This window comes from Daucus carota, chromosome 3 (assembly GCF_001625215.2).
Source record: "Daucus carota subsp. sativus chromosome 3, DH1 v3.0, whole genome shotgun sequence".
Classification (NCBI taxonomy): domain Eukaryota; kingdom Viridiplantae; phylum Streptophyta; class Magnoliopsida; order Apiales; family Apiaceae; genus Daucus; species Daucus carota.
Window position 1 is genome coordinate 53,194,546 of NC_030383.2, and position 20,347 is coordinate 53,214,892.

Genomic DNA, 20,347 nt, shown 5'->3' on the forward strand with positions numbered 1-20,347 from the left:
TTTTTATGTTCCAATATTTTAAAGTAATGAGTAAATAGTTGGCACATGAAAGTTATTGTGACTGTGTACATTTATTCACCTACAAATAAATCCCTCAACACCTCACTTGTATCCACAACTCGAAAAGATTTCAACATTAATGGAGTCCGTTGTTGTAGAAAAATGCTACTGTGACAAAGTCCAGGCTAAGAGAGTTTGTCGGGACAACGGTTCGGACGCTGGGAGACGAATGCTACAATGTCCTGACGGTGCAAATGGTTGCGGTTACTTATTTTAGTTGGAGGAGCGCCTTGACATCCGTGCGACTGTGGTCATCAACAAGCTTTCAAATGAAATAAGTGGCTTGAAATGGTCGCAGGCGGCGAAACTGGCATGCATGGAGATGGACTAGTATAAAACGAAAAATAAAATATAATTAGTAATCGGGATTAAAAAAGTTCTGATCAAAGGAGATTAATTTGATTAGGCAAAATGAGTAAGAAAAAAAAAATAAACAACAAAATAACAGTTGCTAGATACAACAATAGTGAAAAAAATATACTATTAATAATTTCTTTATAAAAATTTTAAAGATGAGATGTAAACAAAAGTATTCTAACTAAAAAACGATTCGGTAAGTTATCATAGTTATTATGCAAAATTTTATATTGGATAAACATTAGTCATCCAAAATGACACAATCTAGTCATTAATGATATATAATCATCATCATACATGATGCAAAACGTCATCAAATATGATCTAAAAATATAGTCGTCATCGATGATAATACTTCACAAACTATTCTACAAGTAGCAATTCTGTAAAAAAAAAAATATGATAAAATTCGATAATGGTCGGGGGGCTTAAACAGGGGTGAAATTAGTGATTTTATCTCACATTTACAAATTGTTAAGTTACGAAGAAAGTATTCATTTACGGTACTATGTTGATCAATTTTTTTTAATCCCCATTCATGATTTGTATCACCGCAAATCACTAATCACACTGATGGCATATTATTGTAACTCGGCTGATCAGACTCAACTAATGTACAAACTAATACTTGATCAATCTTTGTTTCTTCGTGATTCGGATTTCGGATTACTACAAATCACTAATGAGTAGGAACTAGGAAGTCAATGCTAGATTTGACTTGAAGAATAAAAGTAAAATATTCACTCAAAACCAATAGATATGCTCATGTGATAGGGGTCGTCCGTTAAATTCGCATGAGGAAGAAGCTACCAACCATCAACTCATATATTCCTCCCTGTCTCTGCTGTTTCTTGTTCTTGTATCTTAACAAACTGACTTCATATTCTGATCTTTTAAACATATTTTTTATTTTAAAGATGTCTCTGCTTAGCTGGTCCAGATTAAAACTCCTCACATGATTAAAACTCCTCACATGATGATACATGCATGATTTAAAAGAAAGTTTATAGTAATCCTTTCCCTGGGGTACATATATAATATACCCCAACTATATATGATTAGACAAGAGATACAATATTAAAGGTTTGATTATAAAGGTTTAGAAGAAATGTTACAGAGAGCTGCAAGCAGTGCCTATTCATGGTGGTGGGCTAGTCACATTAGAACTAAGCAGTCTAAATGGCTAGAACAGAGCATGCAAGGTGACCCTTTGTTTTCTTGCATTGTTTCTACATGCATGCATTATCATTAAAATTCGACATGCATGAATAAAGCTTTGGTTTCTGATAAATTTGAAATAACTGATTTATGTTGTGTTTGGTTGGGGAGAATAGAATGGAATGGAATGGAATGAGTAAAAATACTTGGAACTAATAGAGATAGGAAGAAAGTTTTGAAAAATTTTAAGGGAGTGCAAAACTGCTATGATGAGATTTGAGAAGAAATTGAGGATAGACAGAATGGAGCATTTCATCTCAAATTGAAGGTGTCATATCTAGCACATGATGTAAGGAATGAAATGGAGGAAGCAGTGAAATTTCTTAACAACTGTCTATAATATAGTTTATTTTTCATTCCATTCCTTCCGGAATCATTTATCCCAACCAAACACAACATGAGTGTGGGGCGGGATCGATATAATTATGTTCCAGCCTCTATGGAGATTAATTTTCAATAGAACATTATATAATGTTAATGTTATATGTTCTGGTATGTTGCAAATTTCTTCAATGTATATAGCAGCTTATTAAGAAGAAATTAAGCCTTTTTTTAGTTTAATTGGGAGGTTAAGAACATTGTTAAGATTTAAAAACAAGTTCTTTGTTTATGGGAATATGTGGGTTAAGATCTGATTCCATCGTTTGATATTGTAGACATGGAAGACAAGGTGGAATTTGCATTGTCACTCGTCTCAGAAGATGGAGATTCCTTCGCCAAGAGGGCTGAAATGTACTATAAAAACAGACCAGAGCTGATAAACTTCATTGAAGAAGCTTTTCGTTGTTTTCGTGCTATGGCTGAAAGATACGACAGCTTATCAACAGACTTGCAAAAGGCCAATACCACAATTGCTACCTGCTTGCCAGAACAAATACAGTTTGCAATGGATGACGACGACGACTTTTTGGCTTCCAAGCATCCAAAGTTTAGCTCAGGGCCAGCCGCGGATCCATCAAAAGTCCCAAAAGCTCCTGCTCGGCCTATGAAGGGTATGATGCACGCCGCCACAAAGAAACTGGAACCAAAGAAGTCATCTATCCCTCCAAGGAGGATTAAACCTAAATCTGGTTTGAGCAAAGCCGAAGCAGTTGAGGAGATCGACAAGCTTCAAAAAGATATTCTTTCATTGCAAACAATGAAGGAGTATGTAAAGAGCTCATATGAAAGTGGGATATCCAAGTTTTTTGCACTTGAGAATGATATCATGGAGAAACAAGATAAGGTTAGCAGGTTGCAAGATGAGTTTGGTGTCAGCACGATGATTGATGACAATGATGCTCGGACTTTGATGGCAGAAGCAGCCATTAAGTCATGCAAGGAGACATTGGCTGACCTGCAAAATAAGCAAGAGAATTCCGCTGAAAAAGCAGAAGTAGAGAACAAAAAAATAGAGGATGTTTGTCAAAGACTTGAGTCAATCAAATACGAGCTCTTACCTGATCAGACAGATAATGTTCAAAGAGTAGATCAAAATTCTAATCATGGAGCAGAAGAGTTTCAAAGCCTAAAACAAGAGATGATTGGCCCGGAAAGAAAGAAACTGGAGGCACTACGTGAGAAGATCAAAGAACATAAAGAAGGTTCTGGTGGGCCTCTAACGGTGTCTGAACTAGCAGATAAGATTGACGATCTTGTGAATTTAGTAATCAGCCTGGAAAGTGCAGTTTTATCACAGAATGTTTTGATTGAAAGATTAAGAACAGAAGCTGATGACCTTCAATCACAAATCCGAAGATTGGAAGAAAACAAAGGTGGTCTGATGGAAACACATGAATTGCAAAGCAGGGTAAAGGAATTGGAGGAAAAACTGTATTTAGTTCAGAATATATACATGAATATCACAACTCAAAACAATGACATCAAAGATCAATTTGCTGAAGCTCATTCAAGTCTTAATGATCTATCAGAGAAACTTCCGAGTGTTGAACCAGATGAAGAGTTGGAGGAGACGGATTTGCTAGAAGAAGAAGAGCATGGCTTAATAGAAAAAAGACCAGAAAAAGCATTGATAGAACAAGACAAAGGAAAAAGTGGTGATGAAGCATTGCTAGAACATGACAAAGGAAAAGGTGGTGGTAAAGCATTGCTAGAACAAGGCAAAGGAGAAGGTGGTGGTACAGCATTGATAAAACAAGACAAGGAAGAAGGTGGTGGTCAAGCATTGATAGAACAAGACAAGGGCAAAGATGGTGGTGAAGCATTGATAGAACAAGACAAGAAAGAAGGTGGTGGTCAAGCATTGATAGAACAAGACAAGGGAGAAGGTGGTGGTAAAGCATTGATTGAACAAGACAAAGGAGAAGGTGGTGGTCAAGCATTACTTGAACGGGACAAGGGAGAAGGTGGTGGTGAAGCATTGATAGAACAAAATAAAGGAAAAGGTGGTGTTGAAGTATTGGTAGAACTAGATAAAGGAGAACCTGATGCTAAATTACTAGTAGAACAAGATAAAGGAGAAAGTGGTGGTGAAACACTAGTAGAACAAGATATAGAAAAAGGTGGTGGTGAAGCATTGATAGAACAAGACAAGGGAAAAGGTGGTGGTGAAGCATTGATAGAACAAAACAAGGGAGAAGGTGGCGGTGAAGCATTGATAGAACAAGACAATAGGGAAGGCGGCGGTGAAGCATTGATAGAACAAGACAACGGAGAAGGTGGAGGTGAAGCATTGATAGAACAAAATAAAGGAAAAGGTGGTATTGAAGTATTGGTAGAACTAGATAAAGGAGAACATGATGGTAAAGCACTGGTAGAACAAGATAAAGGAGAAAGTGGTGGTGAAACATCAGTAAAACTAGATAAAGGAAAAGGTGGTGAAGCATTGATAGAACAAGATAAAGGAGAAGGAGGTGGTGGTGACAATAAACTGAAATCCAACCCTCCACGAGATGAAGAAAAATCTGATAAAATTGACGAGAATTTGAATGCATCATCAAGAAATTCCAACAATTTAAGTGGCGGAAAAGAAGTGGCCACACTACAAAACGAAAAGGATAATGGTAATACTGTACTAAATTCCGATAACTCAGGAACAGAAAAAAGAGAACATATACCTAAAACAAGTATCAGTGTATTGCTGGATGTAAATCTGAATGCCGAAGGTACTGAAGTTGATGTAAAATCACAAGCGATCCGGGTATCTGAACAAGAGGACAATGATGAAGACTTACCAAATATACCAGGGAGACGTGTCCGTTCTGATAGAGAAGTTTGAAGATGAGCTGAACTGGCAGCAGATGCTCTTGCACGGAGTGGAAGACAAAGAAAGGATTTTATTGGCGGAATATGTAGCAATTCTCAGGAACTATAAAGAAGTGAAGAAGAAGCTGAGTGACGAGGAGAAGAAAAACGAAACTCTGTTTGAAACAATGTTGCAGTTAAGGAATACCAAAAGTGCTCTTCTGAAAAAGGACCAAGAGATTCAATTTCTTCGTCACAAACTCAACCTTCTAAAACAAGACTCTTGTGACATTCCTGGAGCTAAGGACTCGACAGAGGATGAAAGTTTTGGAATGCATCCAACAGAGGAAGACAAAGAAGAAATCAAGTTGTTAATCAATCAGCCTAAGACTCTTTCACCAATCGAGGAAAAGCTGAGGGGCCAGATCGATGCAGTACTGGAAGAAAACCTGGAATTCTGGTTAAGATTCAGCAATTCATTCCATCAAGTAGAGAAATTCAAAACAGAGGTCCATGATTTACAGGATGAGATAGTGCAAGCCAAGAAGAAAAATGAATTGAGGCAAGACGGGAAATCACAAGGATCGATTTCAGCAGACCTTAAAGCCGAGATTCGTGCCATATACAAGCACCTGAGTGAGAAAAAGACTGAAGTTGGAGTGTGGTTAGAACAAAGTGAATTGCTAAAAGAGGAAGTGCAGCACAGAATTACGTCTATATGTGAAATTCAAGAAGCCATAACAAATGGCTTGAAGGAAGGCGTTGAGAGCGACGAGATAACCTTCAGTAGTCATCAGGCTGCAAAGTTCCACGGAGAGATTCTCAACATGAAACAAGAGAATAACAAGGTGAATGAGGAGTTGCTAGCAGGTATCGATCACATAACGGCTCTGAAGATCGAAATCGAGAAGACCCTGGTGAAGATAAATGCAGAGTTCAAACTTACAGAAAGAAAACCATCATCATCAACATCATCTTCGAGGAGTTACAGCATTTCTAAGATACCCTTGCGTTCATTTCTTTTTGGAATTAAAGCGAGGAAGCATAAACATTCTATTTTTTCCTACAGGCATTACAGTCGCTCCACCAAATAACCATAATTTTACCATCATGCATAGGCTTCTATGTCAAATTATTTCTCACATTACATGAATTCTTTTAGTAAAACAACTTGATGCAGATTTTGAGCTATTTGGTTGGGTGTTCTTCTTTCTGCTTCTGTCACTCATCATCATGGAGACACATTAAATATGACCACAAAATATTACTTTATCATTTTTGTGTTTGTTGGTATTTTATAGTAGTAAGATTTTTAAGAACAAATTATAATTTTTAATTTCAAAACTCAGGTCAAGTACCGGAATTATTTTCTTGAAAAGATCAAATGACAAAGTACAGTCAAATTTATGAGAGAACTGATGATTTAATCTCCTCTATTCGAATTTCGACACTAAATGATTTATTGAAATTATATTATACGAAAATATATTGTATTTTTTATAGAAAATTAAAATTTTAACTAGCAATACCAGAGATTCTGTAATTTTTTATAATTTAAAATGGTTCTGTATATCTCATGCCAAAATATTTCAGCAAACTTTCATTTTTTTTGCTTTGTAATATGATTTCTATGATATGTGGAGTCAAATATTAGAGAATATAGTAATTAAGTTGCATAGAAATAGCAGAACAAGTTGCTTTGGAGTTTTCAATGGTTCTCATTTTAACTAAAGCCATGAAAAGTATGCATTATAATATTTCGGGTTCCTTAAACATGAAAGAGAAGTCACCTAAAATATTAGGAAATATAACTTAAACTAGTAATCTTGCTAATAAAATTTCAAATATCCATTTCACTGAACAGAAAAAGATATTAAAAATAGCAACGGCCAGCCCTGCTTCCTGTTTTTACATACTACCAAACAAATTTAATGGTAGAAACCGGCAAAATCCTCCAACACAATAATCATGGAGGATCTGCTTTGACACATTTACAAAATGACTGGAACAGAGCAGGACAATCTTCACAAATGGGTTAGCAACTAAAATTATAACCAACTGTGCAGTTTCAACTTTATCTCACTTATCAGCTGGTGCTGTTTCAGGAACTGTAGAATTTTTACCATTTTTCTTGTTCTCGTCAGTCGTCTGAGACATGCTAGCACTTCTGGATGTAGCTAATTCCTTAAATTCTGGCATAGCCACAGATGAAGACATTCCTTCTTCTATAGGAAGGGTTCGCTTTGAGCCGTCTAAAGCGACACCCAGAACTATATTTTCTTCCAATACAGATCTTGATGCAGGTGCCTGTGCATCTAGCAATCTCTCAGTCTGCTTTGAACTAGAGGTGGATTGGTTAGCCTTGCTTCCAGAAGTTTCTATCACAGCAGACGAGGAATCATGAACTACAGTCTTCTGTGGAGCCCCTTCCGAGCCTACACTTTTAGGTCGTTTCTTGATAGAGTTGCTTTCTGTAACATTATCAGTAACAGGGGAATTGGAGTTTGAGCTTAAAACTTCTCCGGTCTTCGAAACTACCTTAGCTCCAGGTTTTGACAAGGTTTTGTCTACAACTTTATCACCTGGCTTACTGTCGTGTATTCCAGCACTTTTCTGGTCCCTTTTGCTGTCAGGATAGGGTGTATCTCCAACAGTTAAGTCTTCTTTTGTATCGGGTAATGATGCTTCTTTCTCTTTTGAGTCAGAAGTTTGTTTTTCTTTGGCTTTAACATCAGACGGTCCACCCTTTAAATCTAACTGATTGTCAAGTATAGTCCGTGCACCAGCTTTATTGTCTTGCTCTGCATTAGCGCGTGCTGACCGAGGTTGAGGTTTGGTTTTATCTTCTCCATTGATTTTGTATGATGGTTCAATCAAAAGTAACGGGCGGTTTGCTGATGCTCTACCACGAGTGAAAACTGAATCAGCAAATGGCATGCTATCCAAATCAGCATCACCATAGATCTTTTGAACTGTACGAATAGGAGTAGCAAGACGAGCCCGGTGATGGCTGATAACTCTGAGGAGATCTAATAGTATAGCTTCCTGTTTTTCCATATCCAAATTAATTAATTTTATGAGATACTACTCCATTTTTTGCACAAGAGTTTCTTAAACACAACAATTTTATAACAGATAAATCAGCTGAAGTGAGAACAAATACAAGTACAATTTTATTTACGGTTCACAGCATATCAAGATTCAATAAGATGAGCACATCTTAGACTTTAAACAAGGTTTCATAAGTTCTCTTCATCGATTGTGGTGTCAAAAAAAAGGTTATTAGATCCCCATTTACATAGTACAACTGGCACTCAAGATGCATAGTGAATTATTTTACGTTAGCCTAGCTTTAGGCAAATCATTTGCAGTAGCTTTAAAGTAAAACTCAAAGAAAGAAATGAAAATTACCTTGACACAGAGGTACTCTTCAAAATGTGACGTCTTGACAAAGCAAGATATCAGAATCTGTAATAAAATAAGAAATAACAATTAACACAAGCACCAAGTACAGGTGTGCAACATAATAACACTATTTACTTCAAGACCTGTGGCTTTACACCTATCTTCGTGACAGACATAAACATAAAATGCTGACACTTTAATTTTGCACAATATTATGGATACAAGAAACTTCAATATTAATTCACAGGATCATTTTAAGTCAATCCAACAATATTACTCCACTTAGTCACCAGTAATTATGTATAATCTTGCTTTCTTATTCATCTATACATCATATCCTTTGTCATCTGAACTCAATCCAACAATACTAACACTTAGTTTAGCCGTCAGCAGTACAAACACTATACTTTTCTTAATGAAAGTTGATATATTTTAAGATACAGAGGGGAGGGAAGAATCAAAATCTGGATCTCATTAAACACTAGGTGTGCCTTTGCCACCACGCAGGCACTCCGCCATTCCCTGATTCTCATAAATTTGTTTTTGTAAGAAAGAAGAGTGATATGCATCAGTTTATCTCATATTCTGATGCAAGAACCATTAGAGGTGAATTTAATATCCCTTGATTGTTGCCTATTCTTTTCGTGTTTTGAGTTCTTAGACACTTAGAAGTCATCTAATACGTGTTATTGGTATTATAGCAACCACGAGATCTCAGCAGTCGCTAATTTTCCATTCACACCTCTAATTCTCTAAATGCCTTCTCCAAACAACGTTTTGTATTTAAGATAGACGCATTATTTACACGAAAGACTACAAAAAAAATATATGAGTTTGTAATACACCATGAATCCAAAAAGAGGGCATAGCAGCAAGCTGTACAAACAATATATACAGAACTATGTTCCAATAAAGTCAATTTTTTGTAAATCTCTGATTACTCTCAGTTTCAATATGAACATAAACTATTCTCTTTCTTGTTTGAGAATAATCCATAATTTCTAGAAAAAGTAAGATGCTAGCAAATCAAGATTTGTATCTAATATTTAATCAGTTAGAAGCTGTAAAGTAGGATTCAGACTGACCATAAGTGCCTGATTTTCCGGATTAACATTCTCCAAAAACACTCTTCTGTGCAATTTCTGTTGTTCTACCTGGGGATTTTTTGCCAACACTTTTCGCATATCAGCAACAATACTCTGCAGAATTTAGGCATCAATACTTTATGTCAGGAATCAAAATTTATACATATACATTAAAGATGTTAGTCATATATAAGTACATGAATATTTCAGATTACAGATATAACTTACATTAATCTTGTTGACATCCAAGTGACTGATAGCCAGATGAGTTTTGACACGCCAATGAGATTTTTGTGTGAGATTTCTCACAATATTAACTGTGAACTTGTGATTTGGGATGTGAATAGCTTCACGATCTTCTCCCCTTATTATCGTAGGTGACCACCACCCCACATGCTGCATGACATAATTAGATCTATATTAAAAACACCTTAGAGCCCAGTTCGGCAATAAATATATATATAGGCTCATGATCAAATAGAAACCACTCTTAAAATAAAAACTAGAAACCAGTTTCCCTACCACTATTTATAACTACGGGTATCACTAATTTATACTGCACTAATCACTGTTTTTATACAGTATGTAAACATCGATTTTTATTCTCAAAATTGAGAAAATCTACTTATCTAAACTATTGATAATCGATTATAGATGATCAATTTCATCCGTAGGAAGGTTCTTGACGGTAGGAAGCCTCAAGAGAAGTTGTGTGATGATAGTAAGTAGTCGTTAGTTTTGTAAGTTATGATGGAAAGTGTATGTGACTATTGGTGATGATAGACAATGGTGGCAATTCATGGAAACGTCTGGTAATGGTGGTGAGAGGTCCATTATTACGATTTGGGTGAAGATGATGGTCATATACGTTGCATATATGTGTGTATATATTTTTATATCCGCGAGATATGCTATATATAAATTAGTGATATGTTATGTACAAATAAGTAATTTCTGTAGTTAAAAAATAGTAATAAAAAACTGTCCAGAAACTGGTTTTAAGTTTTTAGGCTAATTTGGTTTCTATTGGAGTAGGACTCTATATATATATATATATATATATAGTATCGACTTATCCTCATATATAGTGAGTCCCATATAAGTAGACAACTGACACCATAGTGGTCCATTTATCTTTGGGCTCAAAATCTTAAATAAGTAATTCAGGTTCAGGCAAGGCAGAAAACCTATGCATGACAATGTATAAATCTCAAATATAAAAATAGAGTTAGATAATCTTAATTATAACCAGAATTATTCTACATACCTCGACTGTACCAGAAACTTCATAGCCTTCAATCTTTGTCTGAATCCACTCATTCACAATAAAAGGACGGGTTGCATGAATCATTACGCTTGAAAGAAAATTTGTAAATATCTGAAAGGAAACATTACAAAAAGCACAAGAACGTCCAAGTTAAATAAGATATATAGCAAAAGAAAAAAGGAGGTTCATGTTTCAAAGATGGAGGGAGTAACGCAAAACAAAATGCACAAATCGGAGGTGATATCAAATCTCAAATATTTAAATAAATGGGATGTTTTAAATGGGATGTCAAAACCACCTCACGGCCTGCGAGTGTCAAAAGGACTGTACCAAGACCACCTGCAGTGAGCCATTTCTGGGTAGAAAAACCTAGCAACTCCATGAACAATGATACAGCAGCCACCCACACTGCACTGTATACTGCTTTGCCAGCAAATTGAAATCCCATCTGCGATGATGCAAGAAATCTTTATATCTTTAAATTAATAAAAAGCCAGGATATAACCCAAACCAAACAGCGTATCTTTTGTACAGCCAGATAATACAAAGCACAAAAAATGATTATAATGAGGTAAGGATTCCATTTAAAGAAGTATACCCCTGAATCATAAATGTAGGTAAAAGATATTACCCATTTATATGGGATCCATCGAGCTGCACCTGCAGACCAAAATGGTCCTTTGACATCCACTAGTCATTGTTTATAGTGTCAACAATTTCAAGGTCACATGCTATATAATTTACTATTAGAAAAAACATCGAGGGTAGCCTAGTTGTAGAGGACTAGAGTCTTACGCAGCAAAGCCGGAATGTTCAAATTCTTCTATTTCGTTATTTACTGAGTTCTATGGGAACCTAAAAAGTATTTGACCGATGTCACCACTAGAACTTCATCGGGTCAGAAGTAAATTGACAGCTATGCTACATAGTTTAACAATATCTATGATCTACATAATGTAATATGCAATTACAAGAAGCAAATACCCAAGACATATACTACTTCATTGATGCAAACACAACATATATTGCAATATGACAACAATGAAGGCAAATTTATAAGCACAGCTGTATATAATAAACAAGTCCAATGCAAAAAGATTTTTCATGTAAAGACAATAATTTATATATATGGTTGTTCTCTCTGGTAGTGGCTAGCTGGCTAGTGAAATCACTTTCTCATGAATCCCACTACCTAACAGACACCCTGCTGATTTGTATATTTAATTTTTATACTCGCTCACTTTAAGGTTGTAGTGGGTATTCAGTCCATACTGATACAGTAAATAGGGGCTTGCTCACAGAATATATCACTCCACATCAGTTTGGTACATTAGTTGCATAAAACCAGTGCCTATAATCCATTCTAACCTACATAAGACTCATATCATAATAATACCACATACTATTGCTGATGATAGAAAAACAAAGAAACAATATAGATGTATCGAACATACATTTCTTGTATCAGCGGGGTCATTTGTCTCCATATAATATTTCTGTGTTTGTTGAATGACACTGCAGTAGATGATTTAAACAATTATCAGTCAAGACATGGAACCTACTGAAAAGGTTTATACCTCCAAATTCAGTAATATTGAATTCCTACAGATAGTAGGGAAATATGACAACAACAAAATTTGGTCAGCCAAGGAAAATATATAACAATATTAAAAATCCAGAAATATGAAAAAACTTTGCAACAACAATGCTGATTTAGTGCGAACTTCAAACAATGGGATTAAGTGTGAAATTAACAACTAACACATACTATTAGACTTCACAACATAACAGTTATTTGGTCCACCAAATCAAAATTGATCAATGACTTCAACAGGAACATAAAAATTGACTATGCTCACTGACAGACTATTCTTACCTTGATATACAGTATGCAAAAGCTAGCACAGTTGACAAGGATCTCACAAAATTCAGTAGACGTTGCTTTACAATTTCACTAGCTTCTGAAGGCAAGACCACAGGATCCAACGCTCTAATAAAAACATATATTCACAGGTGTGTCAAAATAACTGTGATGTAATCCATAACGATTTGGAGCAGGAAAAATCATTCATTCACTAATATAATTATGTAGAGGTAAATAAATAATATTGAATTCTGCAAGGAAATACAAAATATAGTACTACCTACAAATTTGGAATCTATATACTCATTTGGATAAAGAGGGGGTTATACTCCTATATGAGATGTAATCTGATACAATGATTTATTTGTTTTATATGTATGAATTTATGAATATTACTAAAACATAGGATTAATGTGTCTCTACTGATTTAGGTTCTATCCCCAATTTCAAACAATTTCTACCTTTTCCTACATCAAGAGATACTACGAGCAGAAATTCAAGGTACTTTATTTTACCTATTAACAACATTTTTAGCTTCACCCACTCGTCAAAGTTAAGAAGGAATTCTCTTTACCTAATATTAAGATTTCCTTCATTTTTCCTCTAATAAAATATGTAGCGTTATTGTTCATGTATATTATTAGCACAAAAAAAAATCTCCTCAGACATGTCTTCTCATATAGATCTCGTAATAAGTTGATGGTTTTCTTTATGCTTTTCAGGGTATCCTTCAACAGAAGGGCATGATGTATAAAGCAGAACTGTTCAATGTGCGCGCAAGCTAAACACCTAAATGTCGATTAAGGCAATATAGTGTGGTAGAAATAAAGTACTCTTGAAGAAATTTCATACGTGCAATTTGATAGGACTTTGTACAAGCAGATGTCAATACTTTTATGTCTCTCCTTGACAATGTCAAAGGGCTTCCCAATAAGTCAACATTATTGTTCAATAATGCTTCAATGAAGTCCATATTTATGAATGATATCCGTAGTTTATACTAGCAATTGTTTGCATTGCGGCCTCATGCATGTTCTTTCATATGGAGTCATGTTTGACCCTTCTATTCATCACATTAAAGCTTGAGGTTGAGTTCGAGTCAATTAAGTATAATAATAATTAAAAGCAGAAAACAGTTAAGTTACTTAATTATCTTATACCAGTTTCTAGATTTAAGAGTATTTGTAATTCAGTAATTCTCACATTAATCATCTGTACTCTAGAACTTAAATATATCTTAATGGTTATCTATAAGAAATTTAGAAATACAGTATTTTTATATTTGCTTGTATTATGAGTTTCTTATTATCCTTTACTCCTGAAAGGTGCCATTTTGCAAATTAATCAGAACATAGATTGTAAATATTCTTAATTAATGTATATATATATATATATATATATATATATATATATATATATATAGTGTGTGTGTGTTTGTGTGTGTGTGTGTGTATAATAATTTATTTGTCTCCACTCTCCAGCAATTCTCTGTGGACATAAATTCTATCTTTGTTTTCAACCACTTTTTTAACCTTAGCCTAGATCCCATAAGAAACAACCACCAAACCCAATCCGCAATTTCAAGTCAGCAATACCTGCATATGAGTGTTGCTCCGGTCCAAAGTAAAATAGGCTGGAGATAAGACGTCATAATATAATTGGCGCTACTCTTTTTCCAACTGCTATCATTCTTCTGCAGCACGAGTTGAAATGTGATACAGATTATGACTCGATCAGACATCAGAGTTTTAAGAAAAAATTAAGGTTGAGCAAAACAGAACAGACAAAGCATTAATAATAACAAACTAAGCACATACATGAAGAAATATGTTTCTGCTTAGACGCATTAGTGGCCCGAGGCCCCATACAGCAAAAAGTAAAATAGTAACTGCCGGAACCAACTTAAGCAAAACAGGTTTGCCTTGCAAAGCACCAGAAGACCTGCATTAAATAAAATTGGTCTACATATCAAATCTTGAGCCAGAAAGCAATTAATGGGAATAAAATCCCATATATGTGAACAAGAATGCTGCCGCTTAACTATTAGAGAACCAGCCCACATACAATCGATTATGAAGTTTCATACGAGATACATCATAGGAGGCATAGTACTGATTCTACTTATGGTAGTATGTGAACAAGTGATTTATTTGCAACAACATAAGGGTGTAAACTCGAGGAAAATTACCTTGTCAATTCTACTGCCACATTCTTTAAATTTGATATGTGGAATGGATGACCTGGATTCAAAAATGAATGACATTTAAAGGGATTACATCTATTTGAAACAGCAGGTACACGTCTCTTAAGTCTATCTGAAAGACGGATACTCCATAAATCTTTTCTCTGAAAATGCAATCAAAAGAACAGTTGTCATCCTAAGGGTCCTAAACAAGTAAAATAAAAATAAACATGTGCTCACAGCTCTGCTAAGCTTAGGGATGACAAAAAAAAAAAGGGCAAGCAGGGCCTGTAAGTAATACGGAACACTTGAAAATTACACCTCCGTTCCACCCATTTGTTAACATTTGTCGGACACAGAGTTTAACTTAATTATATGAAGTAGTAAGCAAGTGGGTAAAGTGATGGAACCCGTCAATATTTAATTAATAGATTTAGAGAAGTGGATGAAATTAGTGGTTAAGAGCACTTTTATATCAAAAAAGTTCATTATTTTTAGAATTTGAAATGTAAAGAATTGAGAGGGACATCCAGCAAAGGAAACTGTAAAGAAATGATTGGGGCAGAGGAAGTAAGTAATAAAAATTTGGAAGGGAGATCTATAAGCTACACAGCTAACTTTTCCACAAAGATTTCTGCTTTTCAGGTGACTTTTGAACGTGGCCAATATCAAAAGAGACTGTGACAGTAATCCAGTACTGAAGAAAAAAAGTAGACTACACTTCATAACATACAAGCAAAGTCAACAAAATAAAGTGATGCTTACCAGGGAAAGTGATGATATAGAACCTATTAAGTGTATGCTGCCACTTCCTGGCCAACACTACATACAAAAAACATTCTTATGTTAGTTAAAACTAGTTGATATATTTCTACATAGATTCTAGGCAAAAGATTATGGCACCTGGAACTGTCTACTGGCTTGATGGTTCCTATATATTCCCAATTGTTGGGATACTTGCAAAGTGCAAGCAGTAGTCATGATCGTAAAAAACTAATGCACTAGAAAGGATAAGCTGTTAATGCCGGTCACAATTTGACTTGGCAATCGGTGACTGGTGTTGATTTTTTGAGCAATTTGCTATTCTGATTAGTTATCCAGCTCTGGTGCAATTTACTTATCTAAGAGTCTCTTAACCCTGCAACCTCCTGTGAGGAAACGCAAATAAATATCAGCAAGCTCAAAAAAAAAGAAAACAGAAAAGAAACACTATATATTATGCATCATCAAAACACACGTAGAAATGAGGAAATAAGAATCATGTGAAGACATTTTACTCAAAAATCAAATTAACTTTTTAGCATTTTAAAAAAATATTAAACAGGGGAGAGGATTAATTTAAAATACTCAAAAACTCAATCAACTCATAGTTGCATATCAGCTAATCCATTTTGGTCCATGCACATGACTGGTGATTAATTGACATTCAAAGTTTATGCACCTTGTCCCGTTTTGTAAGAAACGACATGAATTTCTATTGTATTCTAGATTACAGATTGTTTTTCTTCAGCTCCTAAATTTTACATAATTACGTAATACGTGGATTTTGTATTACATACTCTTGTTGCAAATCCAGTTATCCATTTTATCCCACCCCTAATCCACATTCACAAGATCAGTAATACCAAAATTAGAAAAACAAAAAAAAAACAAGGTAAACCAAACATACTCGAAGTACGGAGGGAGGGTAAAATATACACAGACGTTGCGTCCTTATGCCAACCCCAGCTCGTAAATTAGAGAGCAGAAATGAACATAATCCCTTATAATTCATTTGGAAGGCAGATTACTTTATTGCAAAATCAAGTTCCTATAATAAGGTGTATATCGAATATTGATTGCCATTGTAAGCTCAATTTCATTCGGATTACAACTTGTTCCCAATTCAAACCCTAAAAGCATGTTTAATCAACTAATTTATATAATTGATGATTCAATCCAATACATAAATCAAAAATTAAACTAAGTACAAAGAATTACCTGTAAAGAACGGCGGAGACGCGGCAGGAGTTGCAGAGAGAGAAAGAGTAAAGTTTCGCGTAATTATTATATGTATAGTTTTTTCCTATGTACGTCAATTTGAGTTTTTGGGGTTTCGATTGGGTGATTGGTGTAGCCGCCGACAAGTCAAATTTTTTTTATTCATCTCCACCGGTGACAATGTTTTATTTGTTAAATATTCTATTTTTAGTTTTTATTTTACTTTTTTTGTCAATAAACACTTGTGTGTGTGTTTTTCAGGATTTTTTTTAATTCTGAAACTATTTTAAAGATGAATCTTCACCGGAAAAACTAATTGAGCAATCTACAAATGTGTTTTTGGTAAACAATTTAAAGAGAGCCGGACCTACCATCTAGAATATTAGAATATCGATATTCATGTACTTGGTCATTATCAAATCCTTATTCTTATTAGATTATAATATTTGTTAGTCCCGAAGTGATAAAGAGGGGGTTGAATACGTTACTATCAAATTCTCTATTTAAATTTAAATTTTTTCGCGGATAGTTTGTTCAATATCTGTTTAAATCATAATCAAACTCCGACAAGTTCAATAAATATATTTTCATTATTTCTAGAAGGGAGAAGATGGAGTTCTTAAAAGGAAATTAGTAGAAAATAGGTTTTCCTAAGAATTCATGAATGAGGAACAACCTAAATCGGTTCCTGATGACACATGACACAACAGTTCCGTGATAATTTATCCGCTCCTTACGCTAATACTGACATGATTACTACTCCAATATATTCTCCAACACATCCTATGTGTTTACCTGCACCACCCACTCTAGGTGTCAAACACGTTAATATCTCTGTGGAGCGGTTATTGAAAGCTGCAACTGAAGTTTCTTTGAAGCTTCAGTTTCCACAGACAAAAGCTGAAAGCACTTCCCCTCCGAAACCCACAAGAAACATTTGCTTAAAGTGCAAATGATGGTCATGGCTGACAAATTACGAAATCCAGATTCCCAAACCAGGATAATGTAATTGATGTAGGGGCGATCTCATGAGAACCTTCTCTTCAAAGTGGTGAATCAGCTTCAAAAATGTCTCGGATCAAGAACCTGCACCTCAAAGTGGTGTAGAAGACCCCAAAGTACTAACTCTCGATGAGTCTGTTCTTGAGAAAACAATTTTCATTAATGGAATTCGACTCTTCCATGTTCCTCCTATTAACTCAAATCCAATAGACAGCTCTAATAGAGGTACATTCCTTCTTCTCTCTACTTCTGCCAAAATGAGTACAAATAGTTCTTTATGTAAAGAATTCTTTATTTATATGACTACAGACCACCTTTCTAAGCCACCTTTTATTTCTTCTCTTGTGTGATTTGAGCCTTTCATGTAAGTATGTGTGAAAACAATTAAAGAAAAATAAGTGTTATAAGAGGCAGTATCCTAAATTGACAAAAGGAGAGGTATATCTGAGTGACTAGTTAGTTATTAGTCTTAAAAGTAATATATGATCTTCTATAAGAAGTGATGAGATCACTAAAAAATATAGAGAGACTTAGGAATTGGTTCATAATTGATTGTAGGTCATCAGGAACAAACAGCAAGCCAAGGTTCTTGATGTACATGTGTTTGATATTGATGGTGATTATGATGGTAAGGATGAAGATGTAATTGCAGACTCCCTCTGAAAATCACGGGGAAGTACGTTTGGAAGCTCTAGTAGATTCATGGCTTATATAGCTGCTCAGGAAGTTAAAGACAACTGTTGAGACAAGAGAATTTGAATCTACTCTGAGGAGACATTAATGGGATATTAGATGGCTTAGTTTTTAGTACTCCATCTCACACATCTTTACCATGCTAAAGACACTTTGAAGCATCATTTTAGCTCTTATATCAAAGATTATCTAGAAGTATACTACTATTCTGAAGGTCTCTAGGCTGAGATCTCTTTTCTTAATGATGCTCATAGGAAGCTTAATATCAATCTTGATGAAGCTGTATAGAAAATTTTCGGTTCTTTAAAATTAAGCAGCAGTGTTGAGACTCTGGTCTCTCAGAAGGTCAATTTACTTGAATTAAAGGTAGGAAGCATGGACTTAAAAATTGATCAAATTCTTCTTTCTTGACCAATGATGCCAAAAGGATAGAAAGGGTGAGCTCAAAATGTAATCCTAAGTTAGTATTAAGAAAGGATGATGAAATTCTGACAATTAAGGAAACTAAGAAACTACAAATAAAACCTCTAATATTGCTGGACTTTCATCTTCTACAAGCAAATCTCGAGTCAAGATGTCGACTCAAGTTCTTAAAACTAACAAAGGGAATAACAAAACTCAAATCCTGATGGAACAAGAGGAGGAGATCCTGACACCTGATGTTCATTGACAATTAGCTTCTATTCTTAAAGGTGAAGAGTTAATCAATGATAACCCTGAAGGTAGAATGGTTTTAATGTGTCTGAACATTAAAAAGGTAAAAAACTGTTTGCGAAGAAAGTCACCATCACTGCCAATACTAATACAGATCCTGACATCAGTGAAGATTGATTCTTGTAACTCCAGGTTTAGAGAATCAGAGAATTTGAAAGATTAGTTGCTAGAGCCTCTAATAGAGGAGGAGCTAGAGGAAGAAAAAGAAAATGCAGATGAAGAGAAAGGACTTTGAGTAGAAGCCAAGGTAGTGAAGCAACTGAAACTCAAAGAATTAAAAAGGGCATCAGGATTAAAGAAAGTTCAAGTCAATCTCAATCTACTCCAACATTTTACATTGTTACCTTTGAAGATGAGAGAATGTCTAAAATAGAAGATTACACGTTAATTACAGAAGAAGAACTCAGAATCCAAATATCGATAATCAAAATCCTGAAACAACTTTATCAGTTCTTGACAAAGCATATCCTGACACCATGAATGCATGCTGATAGTTACTGATGAAAATGCCAATCACGAAAGGATTTCTGATGAAGGCAGTGAAATCTTAAATGAGCTCAAAATATCTATTCTCTCAAGTTTCATTGATTTTGTTGCTAAAGTTGACGAGGAGAAGGAAGGATTGCTCAAGCTGCTAGAGAAAATGAAAGTGTATATAACAAATCTTTAAAGAAATCCAGATCAGCAAATTGGTTAAATCCCAGAAGTAAGATCTACAAATTCCTTTTAAGCTATGAAACTACAAGGGAGAAGGACATGAACTGGAAATCAATCGATGAATTAAATTATTCTCAACATATAAATTTTGTGTCTGATGGTATGTTCAATCAAATCTCTGATGTAAAATATTCCAACATAAAGACATCAAGCTCTAAATTCAATATTCAACTCAATAAACTGAAGCAACTGCTGTCTGAGACAAGAGGACGGATCGAATCTAGAGAATCTGAACTTGCTAGACTTGTCTATACAGAGTTTTGTTCATTATTAAATAATCCTGATGAGGAATTGACTGAAGCTCATCTTGATAAACTAAAATGTGTTTGAAATGTTATAGACAAGCAATATGAAGTTGTGAAGAAAGAGGAGATGATCTACTTCATGGTTGATGGAACAATAAAAGTACTTTCAAATGAAGATTTGCTGATCAAACCCATAAAGAAACTGAAATATATTCACTATCTACAGAGGGTTACAAACAAGGTAACTACAGAGTGGTCAAGGATGATCTTATCAACCATCAGAAGAAGAATCCTGGATGGAGGAAGAATATATATAGGCAATTAGACTCCTTGCTATATGAATTATCAAGGATATGAATTTAAGATGAAGAGGAA

At 34.9% G+C, this 20,347-nt stretch overlaps 2 protein-coding genes across 4 annotated transcripts; one reads left to right on the plus strand and one right to left on the minus strand.

Annotated features, from left to right (window-relative positions):
* Positions 1-2,293: 2,293 nt before the first annotated feature.
* On the plus strand, positions 2,294-5,912 carry LOC108212683 (kinase-interacting protein 1-like). Its single transcript, XM_064090120.1, has 2 exons — positions 2,294-4,774; positions 4,821-5,912. Exons 1-2 carry the CDS (start codon positions 2,294-2,296, stop codon positions 5,910-5,912), a joined length of 3,573 nt encoding a protein of 1,190 aa, XP_063946190.1.
* Positions 5,913-6,626: 714 nt separating this feature from the next.
* LOC108214808 (mechanosensitive ion channel protein 2, chloroplastic) lies at positions 6,627-16,768 on the minus strand. Of its 3 annotated transcripts, XM_017387011.2 has the most exons (14): positions 16,602-16,768; positions 15,525-15,769; positions 15,387-15,443; positions 14,628-14,785; positions 14,257-14,380; positions 14,035-14,132; positions 12,452-12,565; positions 12,030-12,090; positions 10,874-11,023; positions 10,576-10,686; positions 9,537-9,704; positions 9,309-9,422; positions 8,230-8,286; positions 6,627-7,863 (listed from the first exon to the last, which is right to left on the minus strand). In XM_017387011.2, the coding sequence occupies exons 2-14, from the start codon at positions 15,600-15,602 to the stop codon at positions 6,898-6,900; spliced, it is 2,256 nt and encodes a 751-aa protein (XP_017242500.1). In that variant the 5' UTR covers positions 15,603-15,769; positions 16,602-16,768; the 3' UTR covers positions 6,627-6,897. The 3 variants fall into 3 exon arrangements, with proteins under 3 accessions (XP_017242500.1, XP_017242501.1, XP_063945449.1); XM_017387012.2 differs by lacking the exon at positions 16,602-16,768 and having other exon boundaries at positions 14,035-14,129; positions 15,525-15,739; XM_064089379.1 differs by lacking the exons at positions 15,525-15,769; positions 16,602-16,768 and having other exon boundaries at positions 14,628-14,679; positions 15,387-15,435.
* Between the last annotated feature and the right edge of the window lie 3,579 nt (positions 16,769-20,347).

What these genes read in the sequence shown, in the direction of transcription:
- LOC108214808 (XM_017387011.2), bottom strand. Translation starts at nt 15,602, where the DNA reads ATGACTACTGCTTGCACTTTGCAAGTATCCCAACAATTGGGAATATAT. An exon ending in CGGAAAATCAGGCACTTATG is followed by an intron (nt 8,287 to 9,308) that starts GTCAGTCTGAAT and finishes ATTTTATTACAG; the next exon opens with ATTCTGATATCTTGCTTTGT. An exon ending in AAGAGTACCTCTGTGTCAAG is followed by an intron (nt 7,864 to 8,229) that starts GTAATTTTCATT and finishes ATGGAAAAACAG; the next exon opens with GAAGCTATACTATTAGATCT.
- LOC108212683 (XM_064090120.1), top strand. Translation starts at nt 2,294, where the DNA reads ATGGAAGACAAGGTGGAATTTGCATTGTCACTCGTCTCAGAAGATGGA. An exon ending in TAAAATCACAAGCGATCCGG is followed by an intron (nt 4,775 to 4,820) that starts GTATCTGAACAA and finishes CAAATATACCAG; the next exon opens with GGAGACGTGTCCGTTCTGAT.